Genomic DNA, 17,081 nt, shown 5'->3' on the forward strand with positions numbered 1-17,081 from the left:
TTTTCTCATTTTCTTTCTATTTGGGATTTCACCTTTTTTTACTGACTTTGGTGTCTTCATATTGGTTTTTATGTGTTTTTACCCTTTTTCTCTCACTTGAGAGGGGATTGAGATCTGCAGATCTCATCTGTGTAGTGGAAGAGTTAATACTTCGCTTAGGGTTTGTGGAGGATTATATTATGTCTGCCGAGCGGTGGCTGGAGTTATGGTGCAAGACTTTTTTGGGCCACGCTGGGAGAGAAATTAGGAATTCTCGGCAGTTTTTGGTGACAGTAGTAGTAGGATTTCCAGCTGAGTCGCGGGTCGGCCTGGTTGCGCTGGTGAGGGGAAAGTGTCAGCGAGATGTCAGCTGCTGCGGCCCAGCCTCGGCCGGGGCCCCACGGCCTCGCCTCCCCTGCCCGGCCCAGCCTCGGCCGGGGCCCCAAGGCCTCGCCTCCCGGCCGCCGCTGGCCGTGGTGTAGCGGGCCCGGACCCACCAGTGCCCCGTTACCAATGCAAGGCCGGCATCAAGAGAGAGATTTCCCGGGCTTGCCCGTCTTTAAAATGTGAATTATACAGAGGCGGACCTAGCTTTTAAGTGGTTTAATGGGTTGTCAATTCTCAGAGCTAGCCAGCTATTAGTTTTGGCCAGGCACACAGGAAGCTTTTAGCAGCCTCTCTCAGAAAAATAATTTCTGTAGGTGCCTTCTTTCCTTCTCACCAAATGTCAATTAATGCAAAACCAGCACACAAAACTAAATAAAAACAGCAAAATACAAACAAATAAAAGCAACAGTCGTACTAAGATGGTGGATCTCATTGTTAGAGGATGTCACTGAGGCCAGGAATTTAAAACAGATGAAAGTATGACAGCAATAATGAACGCAGTGAAATCTTGAAAGATATTGAACATTTAGGGGCTAAGCAGCTCTCCAGTGCAGAAAGACTAAAATGTGAAAGGCAGGTTATCCTGGTATTGATCACTACCTTGCTTTGTAGGCTTGTACCATCTGACTTGCATTTGCTTTTCTCTGAAGTTGGACCATCTGCTCTTAGGAAATTGCCTCCTCACTCATCATCAGCCCTGAGGCACCATCTGATGAAGCTGAGTTCAGAGGCTTTTGTTGGCTTGATTAAAGATTTACCCACCCCTATTCTTAGCAGTAGAAAACAAAAAGATTATTTAAACCCAAGTTTAGGTTATTAGTAATTTTAGTTGTAATAATGCACATGAAGTGAGAGTCCTAGAAAGACTTCCAGAACACAACAGATACCAAATAGAGGAAACATACACTTATACAAGTTTCTATCAAAATACAAAGTAATTACAATACATGAGCTAAGTTAAATATTTTACAATGAAAATTTTTGCTACTAAAGATATGTTTCAGTTGTCTTTGAAACCTTGATCTTGTCTATCTTGTACCTTGATAAATCAGCCCTTTGACCATGTTGAGATAATTAGATCAATAAAGTCTAAACAATCCAAATAAAGTACTACTGAAAACCAGCTCTCCATTTAAACTCTCCTCACAGCACTACAGTGGGTGTAAATCAGAATTAGGTTTCTTGTTTTCATACTTTCCTGTGCCAGTGGTCCAGCTGAGAGTCAAAGAGCTCAGGGAAATATGTGTGAGGGTTACTACAGGCTTGGTTAACCTTGCTTTGGGCAGTCAATAAAGCTTTCTGCACAGAACCAGAGCAGTCACTGAAGGTTTGCAGCAAGGCTTAATTGATGCATGACTTATTTGAACTATTCCTATGGACTTTAATTATTTTTATCATAATGGTGTTGTGCTTTAGTTTAGGAGTGCAATAAGCAGCATGGGTAGAATCCTCTTACCCTTCTGTGTTTCATTCTTTGGTGGCATTTAGTGACATACCCTGTGCTCACCTCTGGGAGGATGCTGCAATCAGGCATCATTCCCCAAGCCAGCTGCTTAGCTGTTTGTGAGGACTGCAGGTAGGTATCTTCTCAGAAGACTTCGAGCTTACCCCATCTACAGCACAAGGAAGTGTGTCTGCAGAGCACAGTGGGAAGGTGACGTGCCAGGGCATGGTATACTCACTAGTTAAAATCTGCCTTTGCCCAACCCCAGATCACTTCAGTGGCACCTGGGCCCCATGCCTGCTTCTTGAATACTCATGGGTGTGGCTTAACAAATCATGTGTAAAATAAACTTATTTTCTTTTCTGCTCTAGAGGTTTACAGAACATCTATTCAAGTTATACATAATAGCAACCTCCTTGATATGATTACCTTCAGATTCCAAAAGAGCTTTGTAATTACATTATGAAAGGTTGTGCTGGAAGCAAGATAAAAAGATAACAAGGGAGAAAGTCCTGTCAAACAGGAATGGGTAGAAGGGGAACAGTCAAATCTGGATGTGGCCATATTCAGAAAATTCAAAAAGTATGGGAATGCTTTGCTTGACCACTCACTCATCTCTGACCCTTAAATTAGGAACCTCTCCCTCCCCATCTTTGCCACTGAGCCTATTGCTGTCCTTGGCAGTATTTGGGACTGCAGAGAGGACAAAGAGACTACGGTTACATGCATGCTCTTCTGTGATCTCTGTACCTGAACCAGCTCTTGCACTCAGGTGCATGCAGATGTCAAAGACCTCAAAAACAGAAATAGATTAATCTGGATTCAATACTGCCATCATGGATAGGTATGAACAAATGCTCCTTTCCTACTCAGCTGTCTGTGTATGTGCTGCATTCCTACTGGAGCCACATCTGCATTACGTAGGGATCACCATGCCCATGCTTGGTACAGTATGCATTTACACACTGTTCAGATCTTACAAAATAGGGTACTTATTCTGCCAGCTGGGGACTATTCTGGGTCTCTACTAAACTTCTGACCCATATTTAGGTATCTTCTGTAGGGTAGCCTGGTAACTGGGTTTGACATAGAAAAAATACAGATGTATGCATTTAATGTTACACTTTACTCAGTATATTATGAATTTAAGAGTCAGGCAAAGTGTAGAGTTACAGTTACATACAGTTAGGTTTTGCTGACAGCATCAACCTCTGAAGCACATAAACTACAAATTTGCAAGAAGCCTCTAAGGGAAGTGCATCCACTAGAAGAAACTGCCAGCAATTGCCAGGCAGAGAAACCATTACAAAACTCCAGTTGTGAAGAAAAAGTTACCTGGAGACTTTTGTCCTGAGATTCCCCATAGTGACATGCTATGTTAGTACAGCCATGGCTTTAGACAGACAAATAAAATTTTGTGTAGGTTCTGTGAGCAGATCTTCAGCTTAGTTGTGCCGATGTCTGCTTCAGGGATTTAAAGTAATGTCCAGTATCACATGTGGGTCTGTTCTAGAGGAAAGAACCTTATCTTGGCACCCAAATCCCATTTTCTATTTGCTATGCCATCCTTGTATCTGTTCACATCCACTTTCAGTTTTGGGATTTTTAGTTGAAATACAGATAGAAAAGCTGAAACAGTTACTTCTTGTGGGTAAGAAAATCATCGTTTATTTCATCCCTGAGTATTAGCCATGTACATTCAATTTCAAAAACGGATGTAATTGTCTTGAGACATAGGATATGTTATGTCATAAACTGCTCATCCATTTTTTATATCAGATAAGCTTGATAGTGTATTTCAAAGTAAATGAGCCCTGTTATCCCATACTTTGAGTAACTTTCTCTATGCCATACAGCAACAAAAATAAAAACCTGCCCAATAATTAAATAAGCCTAGAGACTTTAGTGTTTTTTCTTTGAATTATTACTATTACCTTAAATATGACCCAGAAAAAAAATCTGTAGTTTTCTCTGTTTCCAAATGTCTTGCTCTTGTATTTGGGTAAAATGCTCCCCAAATTCCAAGAGAACAGTTCTCATAGATGGCTACCATAGAAACTGTGAGGTTGGCATCATGGTATAGTCAAATCAGCAAAGACTGTCTCTGCTTGGGTGTCAGTTTTCAGAGCCATATGTCTTTAAACTGGATAGTGTCAGTTTAAGAGCCTTGGGAGGTTTTTTCTCTAATTGGGTATAGCTGGAAACTCCCCCAAGCTGCAGAGTTTAAACAGCCCTGGGGAACCTGCCTGTACGGGGTGGAGTCTGAGTTAAGGTCAGAAGGTAAGGACTTAAAAATTCTGTTTTCTTGAAGTGTTAGCATGACTCTTTTTAAGTGAAACAACCAATTTTTTTAGGGCATCTGCTGGTGTAATTTAAATTCTCTACTCTCCTTTGTCTGTCTGTGTGCTGGGTAACTAAAAATGGATTGATAGTTACCAGCTGGAAGCTGCAGGAGAGAAAATGCCAGAGAAAGATGTGTTTTAACCAGGAAATTAATTCTGTTGTGCAGTCCAGAGCTGAGCAAGGCAGTCATGAATGAACCGAGGGGACAAAGTGCAAGCCTCAAGCGCTCTGTTGTTTTTTCTAGGTTTGAGCAGGAAAGCTGGCCTGTGGGATATGCTGGACTCTGATCCCAGCTCCAGGGCTAAATAGCACTTCATGCTGAGTTTTCCTGTTTCTGGAAGATGATGATCTCTTAAATTGTTCTTGCTTTCCCGAAATGCATGCTCAGAGAAATTCTGGACAGGCATGTTACTAAGGATCACCAGGCAATAGGGAATAGGATAGAAATATGTATTGTAGATAAAAACAATAACAAAGTGTATATAGTTAAATTTTGCATTGAGACTTCTGCTAGATATCAGGGCAGTGTATGCAAGATGCGATTATTTATTTTGCTGCAGCATAAATTCAGTACAGGAAACAGTGTCTAGTTTAGTGCAGTAGTCCCCAAATACCCTGAGTAGTGATGTATTTTGGCTGTAGGAATCAGATATTACTTAATTAAAACTAGAAGGTTTTCCATATCTGTTCTCAACAGTCCCTGGACATTTGGCTATTTGTACCTTTTGTGAGAGTCAGTTTTCTTCAGCAGGAGCAGTTCGACACAGCTTTTCAGGAGCAAGCAACAACAGCTTAGACCATGGACTACTTGTAAGCCTGGTGGTTTGTACTGCTGTTGTGCAATATATGTTAGATCATTTCCTATCTCTTTTTTTTGCCCTTCTGCTGCATGATTTGGCTGATGAACGATAGCACGTTTCTCTGGCAGTTGTATAACTTCAACAGTTTAGTAATTCATGGAGCATTTGATATTTTACTTCCACTAGAAGTCATAAATTCACACAGCTTCCATAGTTGCCCAGTGGCATGGCATACTTCAAATCTATATTGAGAATCAGCATAAATATTCACAGTCTCTTCTTTGAACACCTGATAGATCTTTATTAATGCAATTAATTCAGCTGCTTGTGTGCTCAGCTTTGGACCGCGTAGTGAAGCTTCCACTGCTTCATTCACAGTAGTCAGTCAATAACCTGTATTCCTCTTGCTGCTCAGATAATATGACCACCCACAAATAACAATTCCAGACTGGGATTTAGAAACAGTGCATCTGTTAAATCTGCTTGAGCCTTTTAGGCTTTATGGGTGGTTACTACACAAGCATGATGACATTCCTTCCACAGGTGGAAGGAGTAGTGTGGGATTCAGCATGTCAGTTACTGTCCCAGAGGCTGTTCTTCACCCTTCTGGTGCAGACAAGGTAAATGATTTACCACAGCCTGGCAGTCCCACAACAAGTGCAGCTGGCTTCAAAATCTTGAATGTCTACCTTGTGTGTTGCCCAGTGAATCATAATTCATAATTTCATAATTATAAATTCTTCATAATTTCATTAGTGATAATGTAAGTTATCGGTATCAGGGGTTTTTCTGTTTCCTTGAAAGAGCTGTCTGGGGGTGTCAGAATTCCAGAGCATCTGAAAAGTGTTCATTTTTAGTACCTAGTCTTGGAAGATTTTGAGTTATTTTCATATGATTTTCAGATAATAGTTACTCCTCTTGCTGAAGAATGTAACACAGATATTCTATACTTCTCTTATAAAAGTTGTAACTTGTATACAAAGGCACAATGACCATTTTTAATTAAGGCAAACAGTAAGGAATGGGTGACAGCTGTACAAGATTACTTGGCTACTAAAAAAAATCAACATATTCTATCAATACATCCTGAAAATCTTAGTGAAAAGAAAAATAGCGGAGGTATGAGTGAAATCCTGAGGCCTTGACTCTCTAGGCTGTATCTTTCCCCAAATAAATGAAAAAAGTGTTGCCTGAATGAATAGGTTTGCTTTTTTAAGGTAGAAGTTACTGAGTTTCTAGCTAGTCAAAGTTGATCTTCTGATCTTTAGGGAATCTCAGGTGTCAGTACTCACAGGGGAATGAGCAACTAAACAGAGCCCACCAGACAAGACTCAGGTTCAGACCCACCAACTGAAAGTAGCTTCCTATTATGTGAGCTACAGGTGTCAGGACCGTGAACAGTCTGTGGAGATGCACTCAGCAGATCTAAAGACTGAGGTGACTTTTAACCAAAACTGAAGAGGGTTTTTTGGGGTGATTTTTGGGTTGTTTTTTTCTGTGTTGGAAGCTTAAGGTAACTAAAATCCACTCAGAGGTAACAGGGTTATTTTAAATTAAATATTCATTTAATTAATATTGCAAATTGTTGTTCTATGTTTGTCATTGCTCTTCTCACATAATTTAATTCCACATAGAAGCTCTTGTTCATGTGAAATGATAAAATGATGCCTGAAGCTTCTTACCCCTTCTGCTCTTCTGCAAACAAAAGATAATGTTTCCAGGAAGATTGAGGTTCATATACTTGATATTTCAGTCATTGGCTTTTTTAATGAAAGGAAAAGTCTTATTTTCTGTAAGTTTCTGTGCATTACAATTATGGCAATGTGTGTTGAAATGATACAGATGCAATGAAGCTGAAAAGTATGATAATGAAAGAAGCACTAGCTAGTTGTTGTGAACTATATTGATAAGCTGCCCTACTGTGAAAAGCAGTCACACAAAGTGCAAAAATGAATAAAACACTGTCCATAGAGCCAAACACTATAATTAGGAACAGCTATTTATGCTTTAAAACTGAACACACTTTTTCCATAATGTGTGTTTAGATTATATTTACTAAACTACCCTAAATATCCCTATATATTCTAGTAACATGACTCTGTTCTTACTGGTATTGCTGAAGGAAGCACTCTCAATCTTGTGTTTTAAAGTCAAGTTTTGGCAAAATATGTTCCAAATGTGCTTTATTTTAAGTACACCTACACAAAGCACTGTGACTTGAAGGAAACCTACCACTAGAGTGTACTGAGCCTTATTCAAGTAAGAAGTGTCAAGTGGATGCAAGGTATAACAGATGTAATGTTGCAGCTTTGGCTTTAACTCTGGGGAAACTGGTGTAGTCTGGAAATTTTTTTAGTGAGGCACTCTGAGCCATTAGGATATGATTAGGAGATTCATTTTAAAGGTTTTTTTTCCCTTCTGATCATCAGTGTGTGATACAAGCATCTTTGTGAAGTGAATGCTATTCGTGTTCTTTCAGTAACTAGGATATGAAGCACAGAGGAATTAAGGCCTGGATGTAGAAATGCTTATGCTCACACGTGAGCACTGCCAGTCCTATTGGTTGTCCCTGGGTATGAAACAGCTTGGCACAAATATGCTGTCCCTGCCACATGCTCAGGGAGAGTTAGAGCAAAGCATCGACAGCCTCGATGTGCCGGTCCCTCGGACACACAGGGCACCCATGCCCCTGGGGATACTTCTGAGGACATATGAAATCAATGCAGCTAGGTTCTTCATTTGGCTTCAAGAGACACCTCAAGGCTGCTGTAAGCAGCAAGGAAATGGGCTGTAGCCATGCAGGATGGCCAAGGAAGCTTTCCTGCTTCATGGGATAAAGGGAATATCAACAATTCATTCGCCCTGTTTGAGGAAAGAAATGGACTGCATGTGAAGCTGCAAAATGTGCATGTGGCAAACTAAGTTAGACAGATTTCAGCCCACTGGTAAAACATGTTTTCCTTTCCTTCTTTTCATCTTTTCAATGATGATGGCAATGAGGCTGAGTAATTTCCCTGAGAATGTGGCAGGATTTTCAGTGGCTTTATATAATTGTCTTCATAGGCACCAGTTGCCCCTGTAGCTAGGGACTCATAGCACTTGTTTAAACATGTCTGTGTTTGCTTGCGATCATAAGAAACCTCCCTGGCAGCACTGGGGAAGGTTTTGCAGATTCACACATCTTTCCTTTCCTAGGACTGGCTGTGTGGTGTCACTGGTCTGTCTCTCATTTTATGTTTTGAACCAAATGAAGTTTAAACTTCAAAAGGGATAGTGACAATAAAAGGTTCTATCTTCCCTCAAAATAATGCTGCTTACACCTGTTTTATGTGATACTGTTTTCTGCTTAATATCTTTCAGGGAACCAGGAGCTGAGGAACATGTCGGGGAAGCCCAGACTTACCTACTTAAATGGAAGGGGCCGGATGGAGTCCATACGATGGCTGTTGGCAGCAGCTGGTGTGGAGGTAGGTTTTCAGTAGAGTGTTACAGACCGCTGTTCTCAAATTTCCTCAGTGAGGGACAATTCAACATGCATGTGGTAGATAAAAGCTGCATGAGGGTGGCTAAAGTTATTTGTCCAGTGCACATTTTTAACTACCTTGTTCCGTGATTGATAGTTGGGATGCAAACTCAGTGGCATTTAGCATTTATTAGAAGTAGTATCAATCTACTGAAGTGATTAATCATAAGGGGAAAAAATGGGGATTTATTTAAAGTATCTTTTTAAAGTGTAAGTTATCTAGCTGTGTTAAACCACTTTAACTCAGTCTTACTAAGTTTCCAGTTACAATGTGTGTAAGCTGTGGTGGGATTAGAAATATTTGGTGTATCTTGCACTTCCCTTGCCACTGGCTCCAGCCCGTCTTGCTTCTGTAGATGCCTGTACTCTGTTTGTGTTTGGTCTTGGGTTATTTCTGAATCAGTTCCCTGATGCAGAAGTGGCCAGACCCTCCTTCTAATCCCCATCAGCTGTCAGGGCATGTGTGGGATCCTCGGGACCTGTACCTAAACAGTGCGGATGAAGATCTGGCCCATTACCTTTTGCTTGACTCAGTAATTCTGGGCATGGTTATATGCTATCTCTTAACAGAATAAAAATGTTCAAATACAGCAGTGTGACACTAGTTTTGCTCCTTTTTCAGTTTGAAGAGGTTTATTTGGAAACAAAAGAGCAGTATGACAAGTTAATCAAAGGTAAGAATCTTGACACCTGAGGCTTAGTCCTTTCAAATAATTGTCCAGCCTAGCTAAATGTATGGTTTAAAATTAGTTAATTTAAACCAGTGAAAACTTCTCAGTGCACACCTTGAATAGTGCAATACTAGTTTTGAGTAACCTGTTATTTCTAGTGCCAAATAACTGCTATAAGCTAAAAACCAGAGCTTCTGTGATTGTGTTTATTATAGTACATTAAACAGGCAAACACTTCTACTTAATACAACTTACTTACCTATGCTGTTGAATTGTTAGCATGGCACATTTTTGGTCCTGGGCAAATAGAACTCCCTGAGCCTGGGATGTGAAGCTTCCCCTAGTTAAAGAGCATGAAGCCAGCAGGGAGACCTGTGGAAAGCAATGGTCAAAGCAGCATTCCACAAAGGCTTCATGCCAACCTTGGGGGCAAGACCAGTTCTTCCCACACATCAGTGCAAACCCCTAGCCACTGCCCTTGATATCTGGTCAGAAGAATTCCTCTAGAGACACCCTGGAAGGTGAAGACCTTCCTGCCAGAGTGAGGAAGGAGTTGGGACAATGAGGAGCAGTAGAGAGTGCCCCTGGGTCACAGTTTAACTGCTGCTCAAGATGTGGGAGAGAAACCTCAGAGCAGGCTGAGCTTGCCAAGCCTTACAAAGAGACTTGCAGGTCTTGCCTCATTGTGGCTGAGCTCAGAAGGAAAAAGCTGTCTCTAAAGAAATTCTGTCAGGGAAAACTAAAATGAAAAAAAATAAGACAGCAGTGTTATTAAGTAGGTCAGAATTATATTTGCAGGTCCGGTTGGCTGGGACTCTTACAATGTGGGAGGACAGTGCAGTGTACACAAACCAATTATAGCTCTAAATTTAAGTGCACAGGTACTGAAAGCCCAAATCTGTACATACTTCACAAGAATGGGTTATCTAGAGGGTGATACTGTAACCAGGATTGTATCTGAGTTTATTGATATCCAGAGTGAAGAATTAAATGGTGGTGAAAAGGATAGGGAAGTTTTATAGAGAAGATCAAGCGTTTTATGTCTATATATTGAGCTTAAGATGGTGAGAACACAAAGATAAAAGGTATGGTTTAATAGAATGGGTTGAATAAAGATAGATAGATAAATTAGTCATCTTGATAAAGGGACCTCTGGAATGTTGCCGGTTGTGCAGAGCAGGACTGAACAGGAGTAACTCCACATTACTTCTCCCTTTAACTTCTTCTTCTCTCCCTACCAATATGATTTTTGGCAGAGTTTCCTGTATTTAGACACAACCACATTGTTAGACTGGCTCAGGCATGACTTTGGCCTGTGCCAGCTGATGATCTTCCAGGCAATGCCTCAGCAGCGTCAGGATGATGCCTGGGGCCAGTGTTCCCAACAGGCAGCTTGCAGAGAGACAGCTGTTTTGGAGGTAAAGAGAATTAAATGGCTTTGGCCTGGGCAGACCTGTACCTGTTGACCTGAGGGATGACTAACCTGGCACAATCTGTGCAGCCAAAGGTTGCCCAAGTGGTACCTGGGTATCAGTGAGCTCTCCTGGTCAGTTACAAATAGCAGGTGATTGGTTTTTAGCGTGTGCTCCACAGACCACCTTTGGACAGCACAATCCAATCCCTGGAATTACTGGTAAATTCCTTCTAATCCTGCATATGTATTCTGTGCTGTGGTTATGTAAAGTGGTTCTCCCTGCAAAACGAGAGAGGAGAGGTAGTCTGCAGATAAGAAACAAATGGTGTATTCAGTTCAGTCATATTTGATGCATTGCTTTTTGTCAAGGGCCAGAAAGACAAATTTTATTTTTCACTTCACATCTTTCTGCTGAAAAATATCCTTCCAGATCTATTGTTTTGCCCATTCTATTGTTTCTGCTAGATAGATACCAAGTAATGTTTTTTTCCTTAAGATGCAGAGGTATGTTCTGGAAAGAAAAGAGCACATGTGATCCTTCTGTGAATGTTTACAAGAAGCAAATACAAACTATTTGTTGCTGCAGAGACAACTACTCTTTGAATTTTAACTGTAAATTAAAAATAGAGAATGAGTGAAGAATATTCATTCTAGCCTAAGCAAAGTATTTTAACAGCTGTATTTTAACAGCTCTGGAGAAAAAGGCAGGCAGATGTGCCTGTTAAAATGAACCTTCATATGTGAAAACAGAGCAATTAAAAGAAATCATTAACTTTGAGCAATGCAAGTGGCAGCTGCCTATTTGGATTTGGAGTTCTGCTGTGATCTGAGAGGATTGTTCACTGGATGCCCTTAATGTGTAAATGGAGGAGGGAGTGTCTCAAAAACGGTGAATTAGTCCAGCAGAAAACTGATCAAAAATAGACAGACTTTGGAATGCTAGCTCTCTATGTGTACTTAGCTCAGAGCTGCCTCACTGAAAGCTCAGACAATTGCTCCTACCAGCACCAGCAGAAAATGGGACTACAAAGAAGTTTCTCAAATAGGCCTAAATTGTTGTAGAATGGCACTGAGGCTATGGGGACATTCAAACTCTAGTCCTGGAGTGACTGTGTGAAACTTAGTCAAACACCAAGAGCTGTCACAGGCTCTGCCTCTAGCTCTGTAGCTTCAGAATGTTTAAAGTGGCCTGACCCCCTCCTGTATTCCAGCAGCTTGGTCTTGCTGCAGTACTACTCGTGTATGTCTCTGACATAGAATTGCTCTGCATTGAAAAGAATTGGATTTTTTTAAAGTTCAGATTTACCACATATCTTTATTCTCCTATTCCTTGTATTGGAAGTGCTAGTGCAGGCAGGGCCAGCTCCTGCCAGCCAGTGAAGCTCTGGCAATGCTGTCAAGCCCAGGGCCCAGCTGTGCTGCGGTGACCTCGCTACAGGAGTGTGATGCAGGTTGCTTGATCTTCCCCACAATGTCAGTTGCTGTGAGTTTTATAGTTAGAGCAAGACACCAGTGGTCTCCTACACTGCTAGACTCAGTGCCTCACTCTCCTGTACACCTTGCAGTCTAGGAGGAGCTAATAGGCTTTCCTTCACCTCTCCACCCTAGATGGATTCCTGCTCTTCCAGCAAGTGCCCCTGGTCGAGATTGATGGGATGAAGATGGTGCAGACCAGAGCCATCATGAGCTACATAGCAGGGAAATACAATCTCCATGGGAAAGACTTGAAGGAGAGAGCCCTGTACGTAACACCTCCTGTCACTTACAGAGCAATCTGTTATTTGATAGCTACATTATATAAACCAAACTCAGTCCTGTAAATCCAGTATAAAGGCATCAAAAAGGCTAAAAATAAGATTTAACCACTGCTTCTGAAATGCTCCTAACAGAAACAGTCTTTTATTCTTTTTGAAAAACATTCAAGTTCTGTTCATGCTTACTTTTGGCTGTGAAAATTGGCACTATGTTAGTGATATAAAATTCCTATAAGTTGCCTTACTTAATTGGAAAACAGATTAAATAACTTCTGTGCTTTTTTTCCTACTCTCTTCCCCTGACCACTAGGATTGACATGTATGTGGAGGGAATATCAGATCTGATGCAAATGATTTTGATGTTTCCTTTCTCTCCACCTGATGCAAAGGAGAAAAATCTTGAGTCAATTAAGGAGAGGGCAACCAACAGGTACTTTCCAGTCTTTGAAAAGGTAAGTGGCAGCAAGTATGTGTCTATCAAACTTGAGATTATCCAGAAAAATTATGCGAAATAATAATGTGTTTGTAGTGTAGGTCAGTTCCCAATCCTCACCTTTTTTGGTTATCTCAAAGAAAGGGAAATTCAGCAGCACATTTTCCTCTCTTTGTTTGCTTGTATTGTCAGGGCTGTGGTATTTGAATATCTGCAAAGCAACACGTTCTCAGCTGTACAGAAAAACGTTTCACTAAAGTGAAAGCAAGCACATGTGATTATTTTTCTTGAAGGAACAGTTCTATACTTATATTTGTTTAAAGCTCATCTCTCCACCATACTTTATTTCATTTGGAAAAGTTTCACTGGAGGAATGCAAAAATCCCTTGCATACAAATCAGGTAGAGAGATTAGTAGTGCTTTGGTAACACAACAGTCAGAGATTTATAAAACAACAAACCCAACCCATATGATTCATACATCTGGCCATATTTCCTACTTTTGTAATATTTATCTAGTTTTTCTTGGAAAACAATAATAAAGGCTGAAAATCACACATGTTCTTAGCACTAAAATAGGTTCCCAAAGGCAGAGATTTTCTTTACTTAGCTGTTGCAGTTCTGCATTTCTAAGTTTGCTTCCTGATATCAGCATTAGACATCACTTCACATGAAACATCTAAATGGGAGTTCTATGAATTCTTTAAATTGCTTGTTGCTTCCTCCATTTTCCCTAATTCTAGGACTGTTACAAGTCTACTTAGGCACGTAGTTTTATTTCTGTTCCTGGTGCCCATCATCGTTCATTATTACCGAGTGACCAAAGTTTGTGTACCAGAACACAAAATGAGCAAAACTTCATTTTCCCCTAGCAATAATGAAATTATTTAGGCTCAGCTTTAGCTGAAAAGTCCAACCTGAAATTTCAGATAGAATTGCTGCTCAGCTCTGCACCTGTGCTGTAAGGCTTAGCTTCCAAGGATGCCCATATGCCCCACTCTCATCTGTAGATGATGTTTTCTTGTCTTCTCCAGGTTTTGAAACAGCATGGCCAAGACTTTCTCGTGGGCAACAAATTCAGCTGGGCAGATGTTCAGCTAATAGAAGCCATTTTAGCAGTGGAGGAGAAAGTTCCTGCTGTGCTCTCGGGGTTTCCTCAGTTGCAGGTAATTTAATTACTGAGTATGCTGTATTCAGGAGCTAGAGGTCAGTCCTGAAATAAAAATCTCATCGTGCTGGGTCAATCATATCTTTGTGGCTGGAATTTCTTTCTTCTTCTGTTTTTTAATTTTTAATTTTTTTTTTTAGGTGTTTAAAACCAAAATGAGCAATATGCCTACAATTAAGAAGTTTCTACAGCCTGGAAGCCCAAGGAAACCCCCACCAGATGCCCATTATGTAGAAACTGTGTTGAAGATTTTTAAGAAATGAAAGCCTTGCCACCTTTTTTGAAACCCAAAATGCTGGGAGGGCAGGGGAAACCGTAAACCCCAAACCCTAAATCAAAGGAGAAGGAAGCTCAGCAAATTACTATTGTTTTAGTTCAAACCAGTACTACAGAAGCAAAACAACCCATATGAGAAATAAAACATTCTGTTACACTGGCAATGTGACAGCAGCTTTGTCTTTATTGATACCAAATGTTTGGCAAGACATGAAAACAAAGGAGTATGGAGGCAAAGAACTATTTGTAGGCTAGGAAAATTATTAATTTGGAAAAAGAACAATGCAGTGTTAGTAATATCAGAATGTAACTTGTAGAAGATATTTTCTACATGAAAAGAAGCTCAGAGTAAGAGCTATTGAAGAGAAGAAAGAGAAGACTAGCAGCATCACCCTTTTTCAAGTTTCCATTCTTGCATTTAAAGCTTGTGGGTGAATTGAATTTTTAAGGTCTCTCAGCAAAGTTTTTGCAAAACTGATTATTTTTCTCTATAAATCAGGTATTTCAAATCTTGTGTATGATCATACCACCTATTCACAAGCTGGTTACAAATACCTCTTAAGAGCAAGGTGTTGTGAAAGAAAGGTGCAGTCTGTTTTGCAGACTCTGGTAAGGCAGAGGGGGTTATTTCTACATATTTAGGACAAAACACAGAGCGACAGATACTCAGGTTCCATTGAATTTCAAATAAAAACATTTACAGCAGACAATAACAGCCTTGAAAAGTGGCCTGATACAACAGAGAAGCAGCTGTTTAGAAGGAAACTGTGTTCCAACAATTGTCAGTAACCAGATCTGGTGCTTAATAGTCTATTATACGAGTGAAGAAAAAAAAATTAGAAAAAGCATGGGAAAATGTAACTGAGGGAGAAAACAGAAGAATACCATTTCCCAAAACAGCTCAGTGAAGTGACATTTCTGAAAGTCAAGTTAGGAGACTGCATTTGACTTAGTTGCCTGAAATCTAAATGGATACCTGTGACAGAACAAGAAATGTCAGTGTTGGGATAAATCACTCTCTGTAGAGTTGTGCTCTCCTCCCCTACCTCTTAAGGGAAAGCTGAAGGGACTGGCTTCATCTAAAATTTAACTACCTCAGTTGAGACAGAATCATTTTGAGTAGTTCAGCTGTAACTGAAGACCATATGCTAAGCGATTCCTTCTGAATTTGGATCTATTGGAAGGAGACTAGACAGCTAGACCAGATGTAGGTGTCTACAAAGTTAGGTAAGATGAGTTTTCCCAAGTTGTCTACAAGATCATTAACTTTCAGGCTTGAACTCATGTTTTCCTGCCAGGTGGTCACTAAACCCAAGATGTCTCCTAGAGCTTGTCAGGTGCAGGCCTATGAATCCAGACAAGCTAGGTAAAAGAGAGTTTGGGTTTGTGAAACCACCAGATGCACCTTGGTGCACGTGTTCCTGCATGGAGAGTTTCAATCTCCTACATTATCCTAGAGTCTGTGTCATAAGTCATGTGTATCCAAAAATGTGGGAAACAGTTTCCAGCAGTGTCAGAGGCTGGACAGAAGACCTTCCCAAAATGTAAGGAGTAGGCAGAGGGACACAGAGCCCTAACCAGAATGGGGAGCTACAAGAGGTGCTCTGTCAGGAGTCCCCTTGTGTGAAGCCTGGCTCCCCTTATGTGCCATATGGGATACAGTTCCCATGGGATATGTTCCACCTGAGGACTAGGCACCTCCTAAAAGACAATATATTGCAGTGGTGACTCTTCTGATGCCCTGTCCTTCTGTGCTTCTAGCTGTAAATAAATAATTAGGCTTATTTTGTTGTCAAGCGTGGAACACATCCATGTAACAGGTACCAACAGTGAGGACTGATAGGATGAGGATCATTTTCAGCTACCAAGCAATGAAGTATGCATACAGGAAGAACATTAAGGAGACAGCCTGCTGTACTGTAACTGCAGGTGATAGCTACAACTATATTAACCATGTAGATTAAATAGGCAGGAAGGTGCATGGGAATGTATGCTGTATTGACTTTTTGAAATCAATACAGTCAACCAAAGGAAGCAGTCAGTAGTGCAGAGGGCAGTTTGCCTTCTGATACCACACTTCATTCACTGTCTGTTACAGCTGTCTTGGGTGTGTATTTCTCAAGTGCAGGGAAACATTTTTGACAGAAAAAGAAAAAAAAAAAAAACCAACCCAGATGTCCAGAGATAATACAGCAGAAGTGCCTTGAAGGAATATACACTAAGCAAGGTACAGAAGCTTATAACAGATTCAAGCTGAATTAGCTGATGTGACTTACATAAAGTGGCAAGGTGTTAAAAGTAGAAAACCAGAAAATACTAGAATAAAAGTGGGATTGGCATAGCAGTGTTCTTTTAAACTGAGTGAGCTTCTCAGCCGTTAGAATTATTTTTAACTAGCATGGTACCAAGCAATGAAAATAGGAGGTGTATTACCATTTTGTGCTGGGACAGATGTTCCAAATCATCATGACCTCACCTCTATCTTACCTTTGTACATAGTCAGCATTAGTCAGGTATTTATTTCCTGTAGGTGAGAAGTAACTAAACAGAGCTAATTGGTTTTATTTCTTTAAGAGAGAGAAGTTTCCTCTTTGCAGAGAAGTGTTTGGAATGTTCAGTGTAGGAGGGGCTACAGGGTTATATAATCTCAAGGCAGAACTGCTGAGAGCTTAGAGTGAGTGACACTGTGCACCATGTAAGTGGTTTTTTTCTGTGTTCTTCACTTACAATGCCAGGAATTGTGGTAAATGCAACTCAGTAAGTGAATGGGTTTTATAGATTAAATGTGTGTACATACTTTCTTTACTTATATGGTTGTATGTACCAAATGTTGAATTCTTAATCAGCTGCTTTGGAGGTGTATAGAGGTAAGAAAATTAAATGTAGCTCA

The 17,081-nt window shown here is 40.5% G+C and overlaps 1 protein-coding gene and 1 long non-coding RNA gene across 5 annotated transcripts in view; both read left to right on the forward strand.

Annotated features, from left to right (window-relative positions):
• The first annotated feature begins 3,964 nt into the window (after nucleotides 1-3,964).
• LOC107202308 (glutathione S-transferase A4-like) lies at nucleotides 3,965-14,355 on the forward strand. Of its 3 annotated transcripts, none has more exons than XM_015622906.2 (7): nucleotides 3,965-4,090; nucleotides 8,314-8,420; nucleotides 9,099-9,150; nucleotides 12,170-12,302; nucleotides 12,626-12,767; nucleotides 13,782-13,913; nucleotides 14,056-14,355. In XM_015622906.2, the coding sequence occupies exons 2-7, from the start codon at nucleotides 8,334-8,336 to the stop codon at nucleotides 14,176-14,178; spliced, it is 669 nt and encodes a 222-aa protein (XP_015478392.1). In that variant the 5' UTR covers nucleotides 3,965-4,090; nucleotides 8,314-8,333; the 3' UTR covers nucleotides 14,179-14,355. The 3 variants fall into 3 exon arrangements, with proteins under 3 accessions (XP_015478392.1, XP_033368926.1, XP_033368924.1); XM_033513035.1 differs by lacking the exon at nucleotides 3,965-4,090 and adding an exon at nucleotides 4,905-4,975; XM_033513033.1 differs by lacking the exon at nucleotides 3,965-4,090 and adding an exon at nucleotides 7,216-7,237.
• Nucleotides 14,356-16,923: 2,568 nt separating this feature from the next.
• The window catches only part of LOC107202309, a 6,642-nt gene continuing 6,484 nt past the window's right edge, over nucleotides 16,924-17,081 (forward strand). The window contains exon 1 of one of the 2 annotated variants that reach the window (XR_001520627.2): nucleotides 16,924-16,948. This is a non-coding gene — a long non-coding RNA (uncharacterized LOC107202309). Of the gene's footprint in view, nucleotides 16,949-17,033; nucleotides 17,059-17,081 lie in introns of those variants that run through there. The other variant, XR_001520628.2, reaches the window with a different exon arrangement.

This window comes from Parus major, chromosome 3, assembly GCF_001522545.3.
Source record: "Parus major isolate Abel chromosome 3, Parus_major1.1, whole genome shotgun sequence".
NCBI classification, from domain to species: domain Eukaryota; kingdom Metazoa; phylum Chordata; class Aves; order Passeriformes; family Paridae; genus Parus; species Parus major.